The sequence below is a fragment of the Cetorhinus maximus genome, chromosome 26, assembly GCF_964194155.1.
Source record: "Cetorhinus maximus chromosome 26, sCetMax3.hap1.1, whole genome shotgun sequence".
NCBI classification, from domain to species: Eukaryota; Metazoa; Chordata; class Chondrichthyes; order Lamniformes; family Cetorhinidae; genus Cetorhinus; species Cetorhinus maximus.
This window is the reverse complement of record NC_135904.1, coordinates 22,740,499-22,765,241: the sequence shown is the minus strand read 5'-3', so window position 1 is coordinate 22,765,241 and position 24,743 is coordinate 22,740,499. Positions and strand designations below refer to the sequence as shown.

The 24,743-nt window shown below is 40.6% G+C and overlaps 1 protein-coding gene across 7 annotated transcripts in view; it reads left to right on the top strand.

Annotated features, from left to right (window-relative positions):
• Positions 1 to 24,743, top strand: part of unc13c (unc-13 homolog C (C. elegans)) — a 585,292-nt gene that overhangs the window by 254,440 nt on the left and 306,109 nt on the right. For all 7 annotated transcript variants that reach the window (XM_078530361.1, XM_078530365.1, XM_078530363.1 and 4 more), the window contains one exon: positions 14,375 to 14,439. In XM_078530361.1, coding sequence (XP_078386487.1) covers positions 14,375 to 14,439 — 65 coding nt within the window. The remainder of the gene's footprint in view (positions 1 to 14,374; positions 14,440 to 24,743) is intronic.

Below are 24,743 nucleotides of genomic sequence, written 5' to 3'. Positions count from 1 at the left end.
ATTTTTAAACCAGTGGTCCTTGAAAAAATTGTTAAATACGAAACATCAGCAATTCGGACTAAACACTAGGAATGTTTAAGAAACCGGCTGAAGGATCAGCAACGAGTACATGTCAAAAGAAATTATATCGAGGTGTGTTGTTGGGATGGCCCAAAGCGCCCTCTGAGATTATTACAGACTCTAAGTTACACAAATGACCTGGAATCCGAAACCTGCCAAGCGGTCAAATCTTTAAATTATATTAAATCAGGAAAGGCATCAGCGAGGCAGTTGAGAAGTTGCAGACTGCTTGGGACAAAATATCTAAGTGGGCACAACAGCAAAGTAAATTTCATGTGAAGAAATGGAAAAATAGGTGAATATTTTATGAATGGTGTTGCAATGTAACTTTCAGGTAGGCCTGTAAAATAGCCAACCGTATACCCACCTGCTTCCAGTGGGAGGCTCCTTTAAACATGCAAATTGGGTTCTACGGTTGTAAGATCCCATTTGCAATTTTCACATTCAAATGGGTAAAGTGTGCCAGACATGCTCTTATGTTCCAGTCATTGAACAGTCTGACCAGTGGCTCCTCAAGAAAGAGCTCCAAATTTTGTTTTGTTATAGTGGGACCAAGGCTGCAGAAAAATAAGATGGATTGCTGCTGTCTACACTCAGTTCACCCGAGGATTGATCTGCCGGCCTGCTGCCACGCTGATTTCCAGAACCTTCAGACTCGAGTGGCGATATTGCATAAAGCAGAGAAAATAGTTTGACTGTCGCACTCTATTTGAATGCTGTCCAACGGCAAGGCTCAACAGATACAAACAGTGGACTAATGTTTAGTTAAAGCTTAGATAAAAAAAAACTGTTTGCATTTTGCTTTTTTTCTCCATCTGTGGGTGTGACCCATGCACCCCATTTCCGGGCTGATGGAATCAGCACACGGTCATCTGTCTAAGTATTTCTTAAGCTGATCACGGAGTGCAGCATTAAGGGAAGAGTATGGTCTGATCTCTCTGCTGAATACTGCATCACTTCCACTTTATACCATTCTAATGGCCCAGCTGAGATCAGGAACTCACCATATGAGGAATTGTAGCTGCAAAATAATTGCTTAACATTCTATTACAGATTCTTGGTTCACCAGCATGTGCAGTAAATGGCTCCTTAATGTAATTGGGGCTCTGTCTGGTTTTGCATTTTTATTTTCGTCCATAATTTGTTTGATTAATTATTCGGGCAATCGCTGAATAATTATATTGATGTTGTACTGAGTACCATCTGTTATAGTATATAAAACATTAAAAATAACTTATTTTCTAGTAGGAAGCCATTTACTAGCACATCAGTGCAGAAATATTCTGTGTAATGCAATGTGCCGCACTTGTGACCTGCTTGGCACACACCAAATATCAATGTGGCTCATTCAAACTTGCTCTAATGCAATAAATTAACACATTACTTATAAGCATAAAGGCTTAGGTGCAATTTGCTCAGAAATGACCAAACAGCTTATAAAATCGAGGAACTTTAAGCACAAGTTACATTGAGCGTAAATCAAGCTTCTGCAATCTTCAATGCTGGTTTGAAAACATTGCACTGGAAGTTGACCCTGCCCACAAAGCTGGCTGTGACCCAGACTGAAACAATTAGGTTGGCGAGTTTCCGCTGACTGCACCTTTTGCAATCATTTGGAGGTTTTTCAAATTGCGATAGTTTTTTTTCTTTCTCGATGAAAAGACACCATTAAACACATTTTCAAAGTTTTTACATGTGTAGGAATAACTTACTAAGAAGCTGACCACTGTACATTAATGAAACTGATGGTTCAGTACTGATTTTAAAAGTCATTTTCAGTGATTTAAAATCAGGTTGCTCACAGCTGCTGGACTGGACACTCTGAATCAAAATGCTTATTTTTTTGTGAAAACTAATTTTCAACTGTATTAATAAAAGGTCACCGTGCTCTCAAATATATCGATGAGTATTTTTTTTATTGCGTAGGAAGAAATAAACAATTGTTCCATCATAGTGCCCAGCTATCCTGGTTCATAGAAGAGTTTATGTTTGTAATTATGCAAATGTGTTAGAGTAAAACTTAAACTATAACTTCACTTTGAAATTGTTTGAAGTTAAATTGGTTTTTCAAAAGATTCTCCTTTTGAGTGGGTCATGTTGATCGCATTATTGGTTTAAGGCAGTTAGCAGCTATGATAGAAATTGGCTCCATGATGTTTCAGTCATCATTATTCCATAATTCAATTTTGGAACCGGTCAAACAGGTCAAAGGCTTTTCATGCTTAAACCATTGAATCCTGTCTTGATAAGATTCAGCATAGATCTTGAAGCTGATAATTGCATGTGGAGTGAATTTCAACCAGCTGGGTTGCAGCATCCTGCATCAGATTGTAGCGTCCAGGTTCCCCGATGATGTAGCAAATGTGTGCTGTTAATAACTCAGCCACACAGACCAAAAGGATTCTAGATTTGTCTAGCAGTCTGTACGGAGTTAGCTGATTTTAAGCACCTGAATTGGCACTGTTGGTTCCTTTCCGGGATCAAACCTGCTTTTAGGACTCTGGCAGTATCCAGGCTGACACTGCAGTGCAGGCGTGAGGGGTGCAACATCACATTTAAAGATGGCAGCTCTAACAGTTGCAGGCAGCTCTGACTACATGAGGATTATCTGATACTTTGTTTTAAAAAGCTTCTTTGATTTTCTTTTTCCCCTCTCTACTTTGTTGACAGTTTCCCTGGAGCCAGTCACCCACTGGCCCCTCAACAAAATAGACATTATTCATATGTGAGCCTTAGAGTGAGTGGCAGCAGGCTATTGGATCAAATGGGCAACATATACTTGCTCTTACAGCTTATTACTATTATCGCAGGTGGAATGTTTCATTTGAAGGACTGGAATTCAGGTGGCTGTTAAGGGCCCCATGGTAGCAATTGAAGATGAATGGCAAATTCTCCTGGTGCCCTCATGAACTTCAACCAAAACCTCCAAAAACAGATTAACTGCAGATCTTTGTCAAATCTTGCATCATGCAAAATGGGTGCTGCACATACCAATCTAACACCAGTCACTTGCAGTTCAAAATAATTAATTGTATGTGGAGTATTTGGAGACATTTCTGAGAGATGGGATAAGTTACTATATAAAAAAGCAAGTTGCTTTTTATTAGTTGGAATGCAATTGGGCTTCATTTGGTACCAATACTTGGATTTATGAAGGGGAAATATTGGCTCGAGCTCCCACAGCCAATTGTTATTTGGTGACAACTTACAAAAACGTGTGTGATGAGAGTAGGATTTGGTATGTCTGAGATTCTACCCCATAGCCTGTTAGTCTGCTGATTCTTAAGGCTGACGTATGAACATTTTCCAATTTGGTAGATGTCGATAAGGTTCTTGTTATCCTACAGACGTATGCCAACAGCAGTGAATATTGGAGTGTTTTCTTTTATTCATTCATGAGATGTGGTCATTGCTGGCTAGACCAGCATTTGTTGCCCATCCCTAATTGCCCTTGAGAAGGTGGTGATGAGCTACCTTCTTGAACTGCTGCAGTCCAAATGGTGTAGGAGAGCCCGCAGTGCTATTAGGGAGGGAGTTCCAGGATTTTGACCCAGCGACAGTGAAGGATGGTGAATGGCTTGGAGGGGAACTTGCAGGTAGTGGTGTCCCCATGCATCTGCTGCCCTTGTCCTTCCAGGTGGTAGAGGTCACGGGTTTGAAAAGTGCTGTTGAAGGAGCTCTGGGAGTTGCTGCAGTGTGGGAGTTAATCACTGATAGAAGTCATATAAATAAAGTATTATTAGTTCCAGTAAGCAGCTAATCTGTTACTTATGACTGTGTAGTAATATTGGCTCTGAAATTTTTAGGGAGGCAGGTAGGGAGCGGGAACAACTTTTACTAACCATTTACTAAATGCTGATGTCCTACCGAACTTCTCTGTTTTTGGGCCAGAACCCTGCCAGATTGAAAGGCTGGACAATGGTTGAGTGGGAAGGCCTGTGTAACAGGACTGCATCCAGTCTTGAGGAGCAAAGGAGTGAGAAATCACCAGAGGTTACCTGGAGATGATAGTGAAGAAGGGCAATCATGGCAAGTTCGCTTGGTGGGCTGGGAAGAAACACCCCTGCATTTCCTGGGCCACAAGCAGTGCTGGAAAAGCACCTGTCGGGTGGATCCACCAGTTCTTGCCTTCCTTCATCTGCTGATTTTATCTAAATCTAAAATGCTGCCAAAATTTAAGGGAAGCAGCCGCATTAACATAGAGCAGGTAACTCACCTGCTCCCTACCTGTCCCAGTTAACCTTCATGATGGGCTGAGTTTGGGCTTTCCATTGTTAAGAATTTAACCCCCTCCCCTCCCCTGTCTTTCTCCTACCTATCTTGCTGGGGTGGCAAAGAGTTAAAATTACCCCCATAGTGTCTGGCCAATATTGATGTCATCTAATTATTATGTTTTGCTTTCTTTATAGTTCTCTGCAGCCAGGTATTTAGTTTGAAGAGGAATGAATTGCGAGACTTGTCAAAAAAAAAGTAACAACCTTGTTGATTGTAACCCAATTGATGTGCTAGATTATTACTCCACTCTCTTCATATTTATTTCCTTTTGTGCAATGCTGAGACACAACTGGAAATGCTGTGAATATCTTCTCCTGATCTCCCTAGTGCTGCTGATATAGAAGAACAGAATTGCAGAGCAGTAGTGTATCAAGTGGTTCTGAAATAAATTGCTGCTGCAAGTTTTATTCTATTCAATATATGGAGCATATGAATTATTAAAGAGTAATTAGTTCTTGATGGAATTTGGTCAGAAGTTGGGGGAAATTTTGCAGCCTTCATACATACATTATCTGGAGGTTATGGGGCATAACTGAATTGGAATATTGTGCAACTTATGCTCAGGCTTTGAGAATTCTAATTTGTACAACAGTTCTCAAGATTAATGTCAAAACTTTTGGATAGTGACATCAGCTACTATACAGAAATTTATAATGGTACCTGAAGCTTTACATGATATTAAATGTACATTTTGATTGCATGATCTAACAGGGTTTGTCAAGTTCACATTTAGAATTTGAGGCATTCCATATGTAATTCTGTGCATTTTCAGGATTATAAGTTATGATGATCAAAAATGACTAAAGATATTGAATTTGAACAATTTCATTTCCATTTGGTTTCTGCATGCATTATATGCCACTGTATTTAACAGTGGCTCTATAGATCTGAGAGTCATAGTGGATTTGTGTTCATTTTACCAGCAAAGAACCAGGAAGTGTTATGTCAAGTCAAGTGGAACAAATTCTTTACAGCATGCCCATCAGTTATCGTACTTGACTATGAATGGAGTTATACTTGTAACTTCTTTGATTTAGTTTGCAGACCCTTCAGCAATAGCTCACGTACATCACAGTGCATTAACATTGAAAGCTTCCATGTTGCTTCTGAATGGCTCAGAATCCTTTCACATCTCTGTCACAAGAAGTAAAACTGAAGCTTGTGCAAAAAAGAACTGGGTTCAGTGAAAAAAAAAGTTTGACGACTGCTTGTAATAAGTGGTCAGATTGAGCCCTGAAACAGGATCTTGATAAAGGTATTTTTCTTATTTCTACAATTTAATTTTCTTGGGTCTATGATAAATACCTCTTTAAGTGAGTTCCATTGTTGGATACACTCATTAGATTGCAGTTCAACATCTCTTCTCTCTTGCAGCATAAATATTTAACTCGATTCCTTTTGAATTTTTGACAATTGATATTTATTGTTCTAGGCAGAATCTATTCTTATGTTTTAGATCGTTTGACCCTGAAATTCCACTGGAGTTTTACCAATCTGCTGCTGCAACTTCAGTAGTAGACTGGCAGAACTGCCAGAAAACTGGCTCTATTGGGTCTCTGTCATTTCTGGGAGCTTCCTGGTTACCAGGTAAGAAGCAGATGCTCTGTCCACCCCTTACAAGGTAAACGATAGCTGAGGGCTTGAGGAAGGGGAAGCTGGTGGAGCCATGGGTGGGATGTCCCAAAACTGGAGTTCCCATTCCTGAGGCTTACCAAAAAATTGGCTAGTAGTAGTGGCTGGTACACCGACCTCCATAACAGCACAAGTGGGCCCCATCAACAACAACACCTTGTATTTATATAACACCTTCAATGTAGTAAAACATCCCAATGTGCTGCACAGGAATGTTTTGTTTAGTGATCTGCCTAAGGGCTGGTCCTGTGCTCATTTCTCCACCTCGCCACCTTGTGCTTTCCTCTTCAGTTGCTCATAGGAGCCTCCCATTTTCAATTTTAAGTTGCCTAATGTCACCAATCCCTTTCTCCGTCCTGGTCTACATCTCTCTAATCTTCCTCCAGTTACCTCCTTCAAGTTTTCATGCTTTAGAATATGGCCAATCCTATCTTGTGTTTTTTCTTGATCATATTTACTAATGATCTTTCCTCCTCCACCATCCTGGGAACTTCTTCATTGCTCTTGCATTCTCCCCAACTGATCCACTCCACCCTCCTCCAGAACCACATTTCACAACTTTCTAGTCTTTAGATTCCCACTTTTCTTTAGGTCCACTTTTCAGCCCCGTACAACAAGACACTCCAGATCACAATCTTGATCATTATTTTCGTAAGATCTCTACTCATTTATTTTCTGAGCAATACTTTGTTTTGAGAATGTATTCTTTGCCAATGCTATACTAGTTCTGATTTCTTTGTGCCAGTAACCATCTTCCGGCAAGATGCTTAAATTGTGATACCTGTTCCAGCTGTTGACCGTTTATCTTGACCTCTGCTTTCCCACTGTTATTTCTTCCAATCTTCATAACTTTCATTTTTTTATCACATTAATTATCATTCCGTAAGCTGTCCACTTGATTTATTCTATACGTCAGTAGATGCAGATCGTCTGCAAATTGCACTACTGATGGCAATTGACCTCCTACTTTGACACCTTTCTGTACTTCATCCAGAGCTTCTTTTATCATGGTCTCCAAATAGATGTTAAAGAGCAATTGTGATAGGAAGCAGCCTTGTCCCACCCCACACCCAATTATACCAGTCAGCCTCTCCAATTAATGTTGTGATTGTACCAGACTGTCCCGTGCACAGAGCTACAATCATTCTTTTATCTCTCTTGTCAACTCAGCCTCCAGCACTTTCAACAGCTTTTGCCAATTCACCTGGTAACACAGAAACGTTATCAAATAAAATTTTGCACCAAGCCTCATAAGGAGATATTACGAGAGCTAACAAAAAACTTGGTCAAAGCTGTAGGTTTTAAGAAGCATCTTAAAGATGGAGAAAGGCAAAAAGAAGCAGAGATGTTTAGGGAGGGAATTCCAGAGCATAGGGCCTAAATAGCTGAAGCCAGTGGCAGAGCGATTAAAATCAGGATGCACTAGAGGTCAGAATCAGTGAAATGCATAGTTCTTTCAAGGTTGTAGGGTTGGAGGTGGTTACTGCGATCAGGAGGGGAGAGGCCTTGGAGGGATGTAAAAACATAGAGGAGAATGGGCCATAAATCAATGTAGGTCAAGAGCATCAAGATGATAAGTAAATGGGTCCTGGTGTGAGTTAAGATGAGGGCAGTGGGGTTTTAGATGACCCCAATTTCACAGAAAATGCAAGGTGGGAGACTAGTTAGGAGAGCATGGGAATAATTGAGCACAGAGGCAGCAAAGGGAAGGGTGACAGTTTGAACTGCAGATGAGCTAAGGCAGGGTGGAGACAGGCTATTTAATGGAGTTGGAAGTAGGTAGCTTTGGTCATCATGCAAACCTGTGGTCAGAAGATCATCTCTGTTAGGTACATTACCAAGGTTGCAAACTGTCTTACTCAAGACAATTGCTCGGGAAAGGGCTGGAGTTGGTGGCTAGGGAGTGGAGTCTACGATGGAGACCGAAAGCACTGGCTTCAAACTTTGAATGTTTAGTTGGAGGAAATTTCTGCTCAGCCAGTTCTGGATGCTGGGCAAGCAGCCTGACAATTCGAAGGCCGTGGAGTGGTCAACAGAGTTAGTTTGAGGTTGAGCTGGGTGTCACCAGTGTCCAGGCAGAATCTATCTTTTGAATGGCCAGGGACCCGAAGGTAGACACAGATTTTCTTTAATTTATTGTGGTTCAGTCACAGCAATGCCAAAGAGGGGGTTTGTGATTGGCAATCCTCCTGGGGCAAGGGTGGGTAGCCAGCTGAACAGCCAAATGCCTGTTGGTGCAGGGCAGGCAGGTACCAAAAGTGGGACCAAGTAATGCTTGTGCCAAGTGACCCCTCAAGCACAAGTAGGGTTCAGCATAGGAGGCTGCTAGTGAAAGCAATCCTGGGAAACTGCTGGTGTCATTACCTGTAGAATTTCAGGGCATCAATGTCTTTGAAGTATTTTTTTTTAAATAGGTGGACTTTGAAATAATTTCTTTTCAAGCATTTCTAACTCTGCAGTGTAATTTGTAGAGATCTCCTGCCCACCACCTCCACTAATTCATGTTGTGGAGTTATTGCTTTCTTGTGATTTTTGAAACCTTGCGGCTGTCAAGTGTTTTTAAAGATTTTGTATTTTGACAGAATGAAGTACGCCTTACTTGCAGCAATGTAGTTCTTTGAATTATGGCAGTCACTTTTTTATGGAAGAATTATTTTATAATTAATAAAGTACCTGATAATTAGAATTATAATGAACAACTGTATGTACATATCTGAAATTATGCATAAATTTTAATGATTAAATGGTTTCATGCTTCAAGTTGCATTTTCTAGTCAGCCTTAATTATTGGAAGGCTATGGTTGCGTTGGCTTACATCAAGGCTAAAAAGAAGTGACTTTTAATTGGGCTGGGCAATTTTGATTTGTTTCAAAGACTCCTCTGGATTCTGTACAGGGAAAGATTGATTTCTCTCTGCAATTCAAGCGCAAGCCTCCGCCTCATGGACAGATCTAAGATGGGATCCAGTTTGACTGCATCGCTGAGAGGATAGGATGCTGCCCCACCGCTGCTATTTTTTTAATAGAACTAATTTAAATTAACACAGAGCATGAAATGAACTTCATGTAAGAATCATATAAGCTCTTTTTTATTTAAAAAAAAACAAATTGTGAACATTCCTTTCAGATTTTTTTTTAGTAGTCCACTAATATGAATTGCCATCAGCTTGAGTCATCCAAAACGGGTGCTGTGTTTTTTTTTTCGCTCTTTCATGGGATGTGGGTGTCGGAGGCAAGGCCAGCATTTGTTGCCCGTCCCTAATCACCCTCGAATTGAGTGGCTTGCTTGGCCATTTCAGAGGGCCAGTGAGTCAACCACATTGTTTTGGGTTGGAGTCACAGGTAGGGGACAGCTGATTTCTTTCCCTAAAGGACGTTCGTGAACCAGACGGGTTTTTACAATGATCAATGAAATTTTCACGCTCACCATGACTGTGACTAGCTTTCAATTCCAGAACTTTAAAATAAAAATTAATTGATTTCAAATTCCGCCAGCTGCTGCGAAGCCATGTCCCCAGAGCATTAGCCTGGGCCTCTGGATTATTAGCCCAGTGACATTACCACTATGTTACTGTCTGCCCTGATGGTTTCTGAGTTTCACTAAAAGAAATATTGCAAATCACTATTGGAACTTAAAATGTAAAAAGCTAAATGTTTTTTGAATCCAACCTAAACAATTTGCCATCATCTTTTGAAATGAAAGCAAAATGCACATAAAGTGGACTATAATAGCTTACAGTAGACCCATAGGTGAATTGTTTTGACACAGGACTTATTTTAATGGCGAATCCACAACCCCATTTTTGAACATGCCCCATTGTTGAGTTCCAAAAAACAGCATTATAAAGGGAGTCCACTGTGGGGATGGCAGGGGTAAATCGGGACACAACTTTAACTTGCCATCCTTGTGAACGTGGGTATTGTGGACCAGCCTCTTCATTTCCACAACTGCTCATAGTTTGAAGAATGCTTACATGCTAGTCAGATTTAAAAAAACAATTGATCTGTTTTTATTTTATTAAAGCAGTACTTAGTTGATCTTTTGCCCAAATGAAAAACCCTGGATTACATAGATTAGGAGTAATCTCTAGATATACCTGCACAATATGGATCTAAAAAGCAACTATTTCTCTTTTGCAAAGTTTGAGATAATGGGAACTTTTGACTTGTTTCCATAAGCATACCTGCAGAAACGTTCTGTAAATTTCCAGTACTCCGTTCAAAGGAATAGCAACAATATCTTTTAACAAAGAACTCCCAAACATTTCACAGGAGGCATAGTCAGGCAACAGTGGACACCAGGCCAAAGGAGTGATAACTAAAAGCTTGGTGAAGATGGTGAAGACATGTGTCACATGTTCAGCTTAGATCTGACATCCATGTCCTCTTTATCACTCCATTTAAGCAGATTGTTTTTTCAGATATATTTATGTATTTTAATTGTGTTTATGAAGATGTTATACTTTGCAGGGTAAAGAGCCCATAGAGATTTTTGCTATTAGCAGAGAACTGCAAGCTTCGTTCAATAAAATAACTGAGATATTAGCATTGTAATGTACGATCCTTGTAATTGAAGCTGTGTGTGTGTGGCAAGCCTATCCGCTTTCCCTCTTAAAATAACAACATGCTTGGACAGAATCAATGGAAAAAATATAAGTCAACACCAGAGCTAAAAGTTTATTTTGGATCCAGTGCCCTTTGGTTTGTTGGGGCTAAAGGATCTGGGCTGCACGCTTGTTTCAGAGTGACCGAGTTGGTACAGAGACAGAGAACATCAGGAGATCGTTGTTAGAATAAACACATGCTGTTTATTTACAAACTAAACTCAGCAGCTACACTTGTGCTCACAACTCAAAACTCAGTCTTCACTCTTCAGTGTCTAACTCGAGACTCTTCCACAGAGGTAGCCCACACGACTCTGCCATTGGGTATTAAGATCATGTGATCTTACATTACAGCACTTGTCTTAAAGGTATGTTACATATCAGATTACAGTTTCCAAATAGGTTTATTTGTGACAACTCTAAATGTAACAGTCCTCTCTTGACAAATATCCTGCTTCCGTAAACTCCAGGACATCCGATACTTAAGTTCCCATTCAGAACATTTAACAGAGGAGTCAGTTAAATTGCAAAAATAAAGCTTTCCTACTTCTCACTCATTCCTTCAGTTAAAGTGACCAATTTCAGAATTTCTCTGAACTTTTGAGCCTCTCACCCTTTACTTATAACATGCTGCTTAAAATAGGCACATCCAGATGTGACATTTTACAATAGGGGGAAGTAAGTTGGAGTTTACTCCATAGGTCTACGTGAAAACTCTTCTCAAAGCCCAACTGTAGCACTAACCTAGTTATAAAATGTTACCCAGTAAAAGCGAGTAAGACTTATATTTCTGTTTAAGTTTCTCTGGAGACTGCATTGACACTGTTCTGTGTTTAAAAAGAAATGCATGGTGGAAGTAATGTAGAAAAGATTTAGAAGCCAATTATATTGAACTCTGCTATATATCTCAGACTATCAAATAAACAGATGTTTTCAAAAAACACCAGTAGAATCTTCAAATTTTCTTTTTCTTGTGGGAAAATTGAATTTTCGTAAAATCTTTGGCCAATTTAGCACCAGGTTTGGCAGGTGACATTTTCTGCAGTGTTAAATTCACCAATTTGTGGAATCGCAGTCAAATTTTGAGTTGCTGCAACAATCGTAACCTTAGACTGTCACAGGGTTTGTAATTTAGATGTCTGGCTGGGAAAAAAAATGCTTTTCACTTTCTAAATGGCGAAAAGCTAGAAAAAAGTAGAGGTCCAAAGAGACTTGGAGGCAGACAAGTGGCAGATGGAGTTAAAACCCAGGGAAGTATCAGGTGATGCATTTTGGCAGAAGTGATGGGGAGAGCCAATATAGACTAAATGGCACAGTTCTAAAGATTGTGTGCAGGGGCAGAGGGACCCGGGGATGTATTTGCATCGATCTTTGAAGGTAGCCAGACATATTGAGCGTGGTTATCAAAGCATATTGGATCTTGGGCTTCATAAATAGAGGCACTGAGTACAAAAGCAGGGAGGATACGCTGAACTTTTATAAAGCTCTTGTTAGGGCACAACTAGAGTATTGCATCCAGTTCTGATCAGCACATTTAAGGAAGGATGTGAAGGTTCTTGCAAGGGTGCAAAGGAGATTTACCAAGATGGTTCCAGGGATGGGGATGTTAGCTACAAGGTTAGGCTGGGTGGGGTAGACAAGGAAAAGCTGTCCCGTTAGCTGATGGTACAAAGACTAGGGGCACAGAATCAAGGTTCTGAGCAAAAGATGCAGGGGAAATGTGAGGGAAAACTTATTATGCAATGAATGGTAATGGCCTGGACACTCTGCCCATGTCAGTAATGGAAACAGAGACACTCATTGATTTCAAATAGAAATTGGGTGGGCACTTGACGGAAATAAAATTGCAGGATTACAGAGATGGAGCAGGCGAATGGGATTGACTGGATTACTCTACGGAGAGCCGATAAGGACTCAATGGGCCAAATAGTCTCCTCCTGTGCCATAAGTACGGCTCTATGACTCTATGGATGGAATCTTTTGCCTTACCCCTCTGGCAAGTTTGATGGCATGGGGGGTGGGCGGGGTGGGGGGAGGAGGTTGTCAGGTGGGGACCCTACCACTTTCTTGACTCCACCTCCAATTGAGTCCATGGCGGGAAGGCCTGTGGATGAACCCCCACCAATTGAGGCCCTTAAGTGGGCAATTAATGCCCTATATATGCAAAATGTGTTGCCGGGATGTGGGTAATGCAAAACTGTGTCATTTCCCATTTCTAGTTGCCCTCAGTTGGCGGAAATGGGCTTTCTCCTTTAACTGCTGCACTCCTTGTGCTGATGGCTCTCCCACCACGATGCCAAGTAAGGAATTCCTGTTTTAAAAGAGACGGCTATTGGGCCCGATATGCATTACGATTCAGTGTTGTCATCTGACCTATTGCATACTTGGCAAGATGAAATCTTTGCTTATGCTTCAAGCTCCAAACTTCCTAATTATAACAAGTTATATAAGCTGTGTTGGTCACTTGTCAGTGTTTAAGTATCTTCTCACCACATTTATTGCCTATTAATGTTCTGTTTTCTTCAAACTTTTATTAATTACATTAAACAAATGATAATTTATGTATATTAGCGTTTGACAAAGTACAATTAATATTTCTAATTGGCATTATCAGTGCTAACAGCTTGATTTTATAAGAACATAAATCATGAAATGAGAAAAGCACAACAATCTCATTTCTCCTTGTACAATCTAATCTCTAGTGGACTCCAGCACAACAATATAGCAACAGCCTCCTGATGTTATTGATGCACACATACTGCAGCTGAATTTTTGAGCCTATCACCATCAGGGGATCAACTGGCATGGCGTAAAAGCATAGCATCAAAACCATTTTAATTAATGAACAGTTTCAGAAGCTGCTTGCAGCTCAAAATAAAAGTAAGCAAACATTCAGTCAGTAATTAAGTTCAATCAAGGTTGTGGGTCAAGGTGACAAATATCGCAAGAATGTATTTACAGGAGTGGTTTTTAATGTTATAGTAAAAAGCAATGCGCTGTAGATGCAGTTAAATTTGGAACTGTACTTAAGTTAAATAGCATGTTACAAGGTGTGTTTTTAACTAGAAAAGGTAAAAAATTGAAATTATTAGCTTTTACTTCTTTCACAATTGGACAGTGCAATGATTGGAATGAATATTTAAATTAAGATTTTGTGTTTAAAATCATTACGACATACCAGTAGCAGCTATTTACTGTGTAGGAATTTGTTGAGTTTTAATTTAGTTTTTCACCAACTTCATAATTTTTGGAGATGGTTTCCATTGGTTTAAGTTTGCATTAATTTATTTTCCATTTAAGTAGTTAATAGCCCTTGGGTTCATGACTGCAGTAACTGGAGTATTATATATGAGTGGACAAGCGAATTATATAACTTTAGAATGTTGCATATCTAACATCTTATGTCCTCCTCTCCTTGGTTCTTTTTCAGATAACAGTTCTGTGGATCAACAGGTTCTAAGTTGTTGTATTTCATCTTTCATAAAATATCATTTGAATTTTGTTACATTTTTTCTGTGGTTTTCATAGTAAAGATGTTCATTTCACATCCTATTTGCATCGCATGGAACCCACCTTTACAAATACATGATATCATTTCTCTTATTTGTCACATGTTCAATATATGATGCATTTGTAAACAGGACATTTATTGCTAAGAATAAGCTTCCACAAATTTACTTTTTCATAATGTACTTCATATTATAAGTGCAAAACGAAAAATATGTAGAATTTTTCATTGAAACTGCAAATGCATCGTTTAGGATTCCATAATGCTTACATTTATTTGTTTGTTCTTTGTTAAAGGCTCAGCTATCAAGGGGAAATGTTTTTGATGCACCTACCCTTTCAAACTTCAAGACCCCCGGAGGGTGAGTTAAATTTATATTCTATGTATTTCTAAAATTGAACTCCAATCAGCAATGTTGATAAACAGTTAAACAACTAAACAAAATCATTTTTGACACTACTTTTTACATACCTATCTTGAATCACCTTTTTGCACAACTTTTACAAACACACCTATCTAGATTTTACATTGTTGGTGACTGGGGCTAAATTGCCAAATCTGCTGCTTGAATAGTTATGGAGGTGTTTTAGAGGAACAAAGGAGTAGCATTTAAAAAGATTTGTTTGCAAGATTTAATTCTTTATTTGCACAACATCTAATTCATATTTTGCACATTCCTGAAAATCACTATTTTGAAATATTTGGTTTATTACAGCATAACAACAATCATGCTTGTATAATAAAAGCAGAAAATGCTGCAAATACTCAGTATGCAGATGGGCAGCAACTACAGAGAGAGAAACGAGGGCAAAATTTAATGGTCACGGTGGGGGGCCCATCCACCAGCTGGAAAACCGGTGGCAACTCTGTCGCTGCTATTTTTGGGAGGCTTGATGAGATTTAATCCCAGTCAGGCACCTATCTTGCCTCTGTGGGTCTTCCCAGCTCCTGTGAGGGGAATTTGCCCTGAGAAATCCTGGCGTGGAGTGGATGCCCCTCCTCTGGTAGTTGCTGGCCAATCAGAGGCTGGCCATTCTCCAGCACCGGCAGTGCCACTGGGAGTGGTGGCCATTGTCGGTATTGCAGTGTGGCCTGCACCAGGATTGACACCGGAGTCCCAGGAAACAGGGGAGTGGGGCAAGTTCACCAGGGCCAGACATGGGGCCATGTTTATGACATTTACTCTGCTTTATGGGTTTGATGTGGTACCAGAAATGGTTAATATTTCATTTACCACCAATCTCTGTTGTTAAATATAGGCGGTTTTGGTATACCATGTATAATTTAATATATGTAAGTAGTTGTCCAGTGCCATTACTCATGGTAAAATGATGGTTTAATTTTGTAAGGACAGGTGTGTTATACTGTGCAACACACAATGCAGTCGTATTCTGTTACTGTGCATCCATATTCCTTTGAGATGACATGGGGCAGAATCGTTCGCCCCCATTTGCGGTGAGTGTCGTAGCGGACGGGAGAGGAAAATATTGGGAGATACAAAAATTAGCTGTCGTAAAACCAGTTTGCGATTGTCCACTTCACCCGTCAATGGCAGGCTGCATTTCCCACCACTGCAGTTTCAATATTTTAGTATCATGTTATAAGCCTGCTGGCCGGAATTATCCCCCCATGCTGGGTCATCCAGGCACGTTGGTATGATTACACACTGAATGTTTCACAACCGTACATAAGCGACGTGCACCTGGCGAGCTGCACTTCGCTTGGGACTTCGAGGTTTGTTTGCCTACCTTGCTTCGGGCAGCACTCGCAGTCATCAGTGCCAGGCTTCGCAGGCAGCACCACATCACTTTTAGGGGGGCTCACAGGCAGGTCCCTACCTACCAGACCAGCTGTAGGGCAGGAGGGGCTTTTCAACAGCTGCAGGTCTTGCTTGGGGAAGGGGGAGAAGCGTCCTCAGGCAAGGGAAGAGGCTGTAGGGTGAGGGCTGCACTGGGGAAGGGGGGTCTCCCAGGGTGTGTGTGGGGGCACATGTTGATCTGTGCAAGTGACCTCAAGATGGTGAAGGCTGAGGAGGCCAGATGGAGATGTGAGGGTGCATGAGAGAGAGTGAGTGGTGATATCCCTTGAGCTGGCAGTGAGTGAGATGCCAGTGAATGTGTGATGGCCTTGAGTGTGAGAGTTCAGAGTGATGAGATGGTTGCCTTACCCTGGCGGCACGGACGAGATCATTTATCCTCTTTCTGCACTGGATGGCCAACCTCTTCTGTGCGGCATTGGCACTGACCACCGCTTCCCAAGCTGGAGTGGCGAGCTTGTAGAGCACAACACAGCAGGCTTCCAAAGGGCATTCCAGTGATGGGTTACTGAACTTGTCTTGGCTTTCAGGACCATGCCTTTACTGGAGTAGACCTGGGCTGAAAGCATTGAGAACCGCGCGCGCGGCTGCAGTTTAGATATGGCACCCGGAGTGAAGAAACGGTGAGGTAATAGCGTGGTGGGCGATTCAGATGCTACCCGCCAGTGAGACGGCATGTTTGCTGTGGCTGCACAATTAATGAGGTGGGGAGTGGATGATGTGGCGCGAGACGATTCCTCCCCATGGTCTGATAGATAAGTAAATAGTCCCCAGGCCATTCTGAGTTTAATTGTTTTTTGTCCAGGGAATTTTGCTAATTGAAATGTGTTACGCGCTTCAAGCTGCAGTTGAGCAGCAAATAGTATTTTAAAGCTGTTTGCATACTTTAAGCGAAATGTTGCAATTAGAACACGGGTTATTCAGTGACTGGTCAGTAACTTTGGAAATTGGAATATGCTTGTCAGTTGTAGGCTTCAGCTCAGAAGCTCACAGCATTTTAGACTCTTTTTGCCAAGTGTGATAATCTGAGAGTACATACATATATGTATAGCGGCATATCTGAATTCTTACTCTCTCCATTGTATATACTTTACGTATAATTTGCAGAGTTACAACTGAATGTGTTGGTGCCAAGACAGGTTATTAAGCAAACCTCGAAACCTCCTACAATTCTCAGTAGGCTGGGGCTTGAGCCTGTTCAATCCTTCTCTATCTCGGAGTTCTGAATGTTGATTTTTGAGTCCAAGGCTCCTGTAAGGGGCTTAATACGCTGCAGGTGTTTTCTGTCCATCAAAATCAATGGATGGAATATCAACAGCAAAGCCCATGATATTCTAATACGTTGTTGTACAAGTAAGAGGGCTCAAAATCTAATTCCTGATGTTTCTATAAAATAAGCATTTTTATTGAACTGCTTATTGTGGAATGAGGTATTGAAAGCGAAGGCTTGAGAATTGAGGCAAGCACAGAGCTGGGCCTTGAGGTTAAAGGTGGGCCCTGGTGGAGGAAAAATGATGATGTTGTGGTGAGGCAACTGCAGTCGTTAGACACAACAGAAATGGGCCAACTAAAAGTGCTGAGAAGAAATATAATCCAAGCGGTTGTAGAGAAGTTTGTAGGCCTGTAACAGATATATTTGGAAGGCCTTCTAAAAGATACAGAGAGACAGTCGGCCATCCAATCTTCACTTCCATAAGCTTTATCTCTGCCTAAACTCTGCTGCCTGTATCCCATCCTGCACGTGTTCCTGCTGATCTGTCACCCCTATTCTCCCAGTCACCCATCTCAACTTTAAAATTCTCATTCTCATGCCCAAGGGCCTCACTAATTCTATAACCTCCTCGGGCCGTGTGAAGATCCCACTGCCTCACTCCCTGTCCCAAAGTCTAAGCTCTTCTATTTCTGATTTCTTGTGCGTCATCCAGTTCCCCCTCCTCCACCATTGGTCACTGTGCCCTCAGCCATTGAGCCTCATACTCTGGAATTCCCTCCCCGAATGCCTGTCATGTTATGATCAGAACTTCCCACTCCATGATCCCTCTGTCATATAAGCAAATCAGTACCAATTTTTTTGAGATGGTCAGTGGCACTGGCTGTGTTTCCAGTGATTCCAGTATGTGACCTTACCCATTTTTGTGTTGCTCTAATAATTATTTCCAATGTGCAGAAAATTGAACAGATTCCATTGCATGCATTATGTCTGAATGTCTTGCGTGCACTCTGTGTAGGTGATTATTTATATCCAAGCACAAAAAAATAAAAACCTGACCCCAGATCTTGCTCTCACAGAAGCCTTTCACTTGGAGTGTGATCTACCATTCAACTCGCCGTCCGGTCCATTATAAGTAATCCTGGTAGTTTATCACCTTTACATCTTTCTTGAAGTCCTTAATTTACTTATACTGATCAATGGTTGTGGAAATGTTTTTACGCATAATTGAGTTTTATTAGAATTTTTATAAATACAGAAGTTGCACAAAGAATAGGAATTTGGTTTCCATAAATGCTTATGTATGGATATTCAAAATGAGCCACGTATAATCTATTAAGTTTTACACATGTTCGTGTAGTTGAATAGAGAATATTTAAAGAATGTACTCTGAAGTGTTGTTCATTGTCTGACCCATGAAAGGCTTTGTGATTTGATCAGGGCAATAGTGATTTTTAATAATGAATGCACAAACACTTGGTATTTCTCAGGTTCAGAGATCAGTGGTTGGGGGGAAAGCTGGTTCAATATTACATTATAGTACAATCCCAATTTGAAAGGAGCATCACCATCAGGAACTCTGTTAAAAATCCAAACAGTTAAGAAGGATTATAATTCGTTGTTGCTTGCTTAATCTATCTCTGTCAGTCTTTGAGTCTTTTTATTTGAACAACGTTGGTATCGAGTTGGCTTGAAGGAGTTCCCCTGACTGACTGCATGAGGGAGATGGATTAATGTTGGTACAGGTATAGTCATTAAACCGAGCAAACTAGAATCAACTGTGCCTGTTATTTCAGCTACTCCCGTTTCGGGCTTAGGTCTTCACCTGAGATGGTTCCTTTCGCACTAGATTATTTAAAAAGTTATAGCTGCTCTAAAAAGTAAGGTAAACTTACTTTTCAAATATCTCCTGAAAACCTATCCTTTGCAACACATTTCAGCTACTTCTTTCTGTGTCCACCTTCCCCTTTTGTAGAGCCCAATGAGGTGTATTTTTACACCAAGAAAGTTAAAACGTTAGCTGTCGTGTGGACAAATGTGCAGTAGAACGCAAAAAACAAAATCTTTAAATCTTTTGTTCTTCTTCTGGGTATTTTGCTTCTTACTAATTCTCCCCTTTTTGTCCTTCCAATTCCTGAAATCATAATTTAATTTATGTATACCATGGATTTTGGCAGACCTTTTGTACCTTATACAAATAGTCATTTTTCAATATGAGTTTAGTAGAGAGCGGGGATACTGGATAGCAACTTGCAGCGTGAACACTGATTAATTATATCCTGCCTGTCCCAGGACTGCTGAGGTCAATTGTGAGAACCTAAAATGAAAATGACTAACTTGCCACATTGTTAATGGGTGGTACAAATATCAAGCACCCAGTAGCACTCTGGACCTCAAGTCACTACCTCCTCCACCAGACAGAGACATTTCTGTTTATTATCACCTTCCTTCCGACTTGTATTAATACAGTTTTCAATCCAGCAAGCTGATTTTCCATTCATTCCATTACAATTATTTGAGTAGATTTTGTGCTCTTTAAATAATCATAGTGCCCTATAAAACATCCTACTTTATGGCATTTTCCATTCTGCTGGCGCTTGACAAATGGGTCTATAATTCTGTGATTCATGTCACACTCCTTTATGAATATCGGAATTATATTAGCTTTCTGCAGTTCTCTGGTGCAGTCTCAGTATTTATGGAAGTACCAGAAAGAAATAAACCTCAGGTAATTTCATGAGGATCTGAGATTGGTGCCAGTACCCTGCAGAAGTTTAAGAGGTAATGTTCTGTTGCTAATTTTTATGCCAATTTATTGTCGTTGGGAAGATTTGCAGTTTGTATGTATTAATGTCAGTTCTCGTATGCTAGAGCAGATTAAACACTGATAAATGTTTTCTGCCAGTGAATGAATACATCAATTATGGAGGATGGATCCAATTGACCTATACCAAGTTGCAAATTCTAAATTGCTAGGTAGCTCCCTCTGGCAGTCTTCTAAATTGCACTCCAGCCTTGATCTGTTTTAGCAGTCTAAAGTTAATTTAATTCGATGTTTGTTTACCATTTGTCAAAATGTTTCAGACAATGAGTGTGCACGCCATGTTGTTGAGTGTTAAGTCATCATATACACTGATTAGTATGAATCACATTGCTGTGCACTACAATATGTGGAAAATACATTCCTTTGTGTTATATTAGTGCATTAATCTGAGTGCAAGAGACACGCACAACTGAACATTGAGGAAACTCTTGCGGTTACAGCGAGAAAGTGAACAGCCAGCATTGAGTGCTCCCACTCTACACCTGAACTAGGGTAGAGAAGCTGCAATCATGGGAAGAAATGAGTGAGACAAATAATCATATTTTACCTCTGGGCCAAGTCAATTGCAAGGTACCTAATGTGGGATTCCGAATTCCCCAACTATGCTCAGCAGTACTGAATGTATATAGAAACACACCTGGATGCTACCAGACCTTATGGACACCATTAAGGGCCTGATCAAACAAGTGCGTACCTGCCTCCAGCAGTATATCCTTCTGTATTGCCTGCCACAAATAGTACAATATTGATTAGTCAAGGGGCATTTTGTTTTGAATGAACACATGAATGACTTTCTAACATAATGGAATTTATACTGAGAAGGTGAGGCAGGTTCAAATAACTTATGCTGGGAAGTGTTGTAGGGCTAACCTGGAATTTAAACTATGAAATCTAGCAGAGGTATATCTGAAGCCGAGGAGAAACTGAATGGATTCCCAATGATGGTTAATGGAGCTTAATGGTTAGTGGAGTTTGCAAGGACAGTTGCTCAAAAGGAGGGAATATTTTTTTGTCATGAGAGTAGCCCATTATGAGGGCCAACAGGTGAGAGAAAATATCTAAAGGCCTGCTATGGAATTGTCGTAGAAAGGTTAAACTGGCAGCACTCCATAAGAGCCAACCACTTGCAATTGGCGGGGCGTTATTACCTCAAAATATTTTGAGTTTGCAGGAGGATGTTCAGCAGGGGCTATAGAACTATAACTGAAGATTTGTAGGGATGACGAAAAGAAGCCTTCAGCTTTGAAATGTTCTTAGAGACCTGAGTAATTCCTATATTGAATTGGTCTCATTAAATGCAAAAGGAATTCAAAATCAAAGCCATTGCCTTGAAATTCTCTGGTATTTAAGCTGTTTAGTGACTGCGGTAGCTTTTTTGCAGGAAGAGAAAAAATCCTTAAAGCTTCAATGGTTTTGAAATGCTGGTGATTGTCAGGATAAAACTCCAAGTCTTGTGCACAAGACATGTTTGTAGCTGGAGCCTACACAGGAAAGCTAAAAGATATGATCTTTCCCAATTTTGTTAATCTAAAACTGTGCAAGATCATATTTGTATTATTCAACTTATTATGTCTCATATTGCAAAAGTGTGCGTGATGCTACAAAATGAGACAAAATGTTGCAGCTGAGTGGCTCAAATATGGGGAGCAAAATAATCAGAACTCCTGAAATACTGGCCTGAATTTTATCCAGAGGCAACAAGTCCAACTTCTGGGAACTGAGTTTGCACTGGTGGGTGGAATTTTACCAGCAGCAACCCATTAACAGGCCAGCTGCTGGACTGCCTTCCAATTGAGGATGGTGACCCACCTCTCTGAGCTCTCAGCTGAATCAAAGGGCCAGTAGTCTCTGCAGTTTCATCGTTGGTTTGGCCAGTGCTGAGGCTGCAAGATTATGGCGAGGGCACTTCCAAGTTGAGGCCCTGGCGATTGGTGGGGAGGAACCTCCTACAGCCAGCGCTGTAACCGCAGGGCAGCCGTAGTCAGTCACGGTACTGCCATTGCTGTGGTGGCAGCTTCTCCCAACACCGTTAAAATGCCAACGGGGGCGCGAGGTGGCCTTTAATTGGCCAGTTCATTGACACAATTGGATGCCTGTCAGGCAGTCAGACCGCTGGGCCTCCCATTGCTGGTAATGTGCCACGGTGGGGGAAATGGTGGGCATCCCTCCCAATACCTTCTGCTGCCAGCCCTCTGCCTCCCAATATATATGTTCAAAGTGCTGGCAAAATCCAGCTCACTGTATTGACAAGCCTGCAAAATATCAACTGCTACAAACCATTGCCTTTTGTAAATCATGCTTCATGTGTATTTTTGAATATGGACCTTCTATTCTCCAGTTTCTGTTAATGAATAAGAAGGGAAAATGATTGGATAGTTGAAAAACAAACGTTTGTAAAACATCTTTTCACGTGCTTAAGCATGTGTCACAGACGATAAATTACTTTTAAAGTGCAGTCACGGTTGCATAGGTAAATAGTCGCAGTCAGTTGTGAACAATGACGTTGGGCAAACAGCAAATGAATGAATGCCCAGCTCATTTTTTTTGCTCTTTGAGAAGCGTTATTTATTTATGTCAAGCTATCAGAAATGAGGAGGTGGAAGCTTCATTAGATTTTGATGAAACGCAAAAAAAGGAAGAAAACAAAATGCATTTATTCCTGGATGATACTATTGGACCAACACACATCTATTATCTTCAAACTGTTGAGTTTGACACACTCAGCACTGACCTCTTTGCAACTTTCAAGACCTAGTTTCTGTCACTGATACTAAACTATCTTTTTGTAGCCTTTCTGAGGATGGCTTAATGTTTTGTATCTAAACATGCGATGGACACTGAAAGATGGCATTTAAACTAGGGAAATAAGAAAAGGACATATGAATGTTAAAAATATAACCATTAGAAATAATGCTTAAAAAAAAAGGAGACAAGTTGCCGAATTTATACTACAGGAAGGATGCTGATTGGCTGAAGCTTTCCCCATAGCAACACCTTGGCCAATCAGAGTTGACTTGCCAACAAATCAGCACACTTTTCTTCTGTCATATAAATTGTTGTCATTTGAAATTTGATATTCCTGCATTTGTCCTGATGAGTGCAAGACATTGAGCTTCGGTAACATGGCTCTTTTCAGCAATACTCAAATTAGAAATTAGGCAAGTGCATTCTGCAGTGTTTCAGCAAATTTATCCTGTGAGTGACTAAAATAATCATCATCTAGAATTATCTGTTTGAAGGCAGGTCCTTGGCAATTATTCACCGAACCACAGCCAAGTGCTGTGATTTTTTTTTCTCCAGGTAGGGTGAAGAGGCAAGGGCCCAAACTTGCCTCAGCCGGAACAGGGATCGAACCCCATCCTGTTGCCGTTACTCTGATTCATGTGGTAGCCACCTGAGCTACTGGCCCCCACCACTGAAGTATACAGACCAGGCATTCTAAGATTTGACCCTGTGCTTCAGGGGAAGTAGCTGCTCACAGCTGGGGCAATAGCTAGGGAACTAAAACTGGCCTCAATGCACCTGGGTTAAGGAGGGAAATTCAATCAGAAGTTCTTGCTTCTAATTGTTATACTGGAATTGTAGTTCGGAACAGGATCAGGCTCAGCTTGATGACCCATCTGACAAACTAGCCCACTAAAACTCACTGTCGAGGCCACTTTGGGGTGAAGTACAAGAGTGTTGACTATTGCCCAATGAATCATGTGCCAACAAAGAGTCCATAATGTCGTTGTGGATATGTTATTGGATATGAGCGGAGAAAAATTGATGAGAATATAAAGTTAGATAGTCAAGAGATAATAGAGGAGAGTGAGGTGAATTTAAGTCCATTCTTAAGTGTATTTTAGAGAATTGGACAAATATCAAAATAAAATCCACATACAGGACAGGTTAACCTCTACAAGTTATGTGCATCCACACACTTTAAAAGATTGTTTAATATTTTAGTAGTTGTCTCAGTCCTGTACAGGCATCTAATAGTTCACTAAATAATGTTGTTCGCCATTTTAATATTTGTAAAAATAGTCATGAGTAAAGCATGATGGGAAAGGCTTCATTTTGTTTCGTTTCAAAACATTTTACAAATGTTGTGAAGTATTTACAATGTGTTTTAATACGAAAGGCTTTAAAACAGGGCAATTTCCCTCGGACCATTAAGAAAAAAAATTTTAATAAGCATAATGGAGGAGCCTTTTTGATGTGGCATTGGGTGGTGTGGAGCTCTATGGATCAGAGAAGGGTGTCAGGTTTGGATACTATTCAGTGCTGAAATAGCCATTCTTGACTTTAGCAGCAATTTAATTGACATTTCTATCCCTTAGCTAGAGGAGTGGGAAAATCAGACAGATTTCCCACTGCTGTTCATTATCCACCACTCCCTGTTGGAAAGTGCATCGGGTCAGGTGAGAACAGGGTAAGCTGAAGGCTTACATTTCCCACAATTTAAGTTGTCAGTTAAGACTCGCTTTCAATGTTCACGCAAGAAGTCATCACAGCCCAGCTCGAGAAGAGTGAGAATAAAGGAATACAAATTAATTCCGGATGTACTGGATCAGCTCATCGTTTGCTGCATTTCCCTGAAATCTGAAGAGTATAAAGAAAGATTTGGCATTTAAAAAGCACCTTTCATAACCTCAGAATACAAGAACATAAGAAATAGGAGCAGTAGGCCATTCAGCCCTTTGAGACTGACCCGCCATTCAATATGATCATGAATGATTTTCTACCTCAATTCCACCTTCCCACACTATCCCCGTATAACTTAACTCTTAGTATCCAAATGTAATCTCTGCTTGAATATATTCAACAACTGAA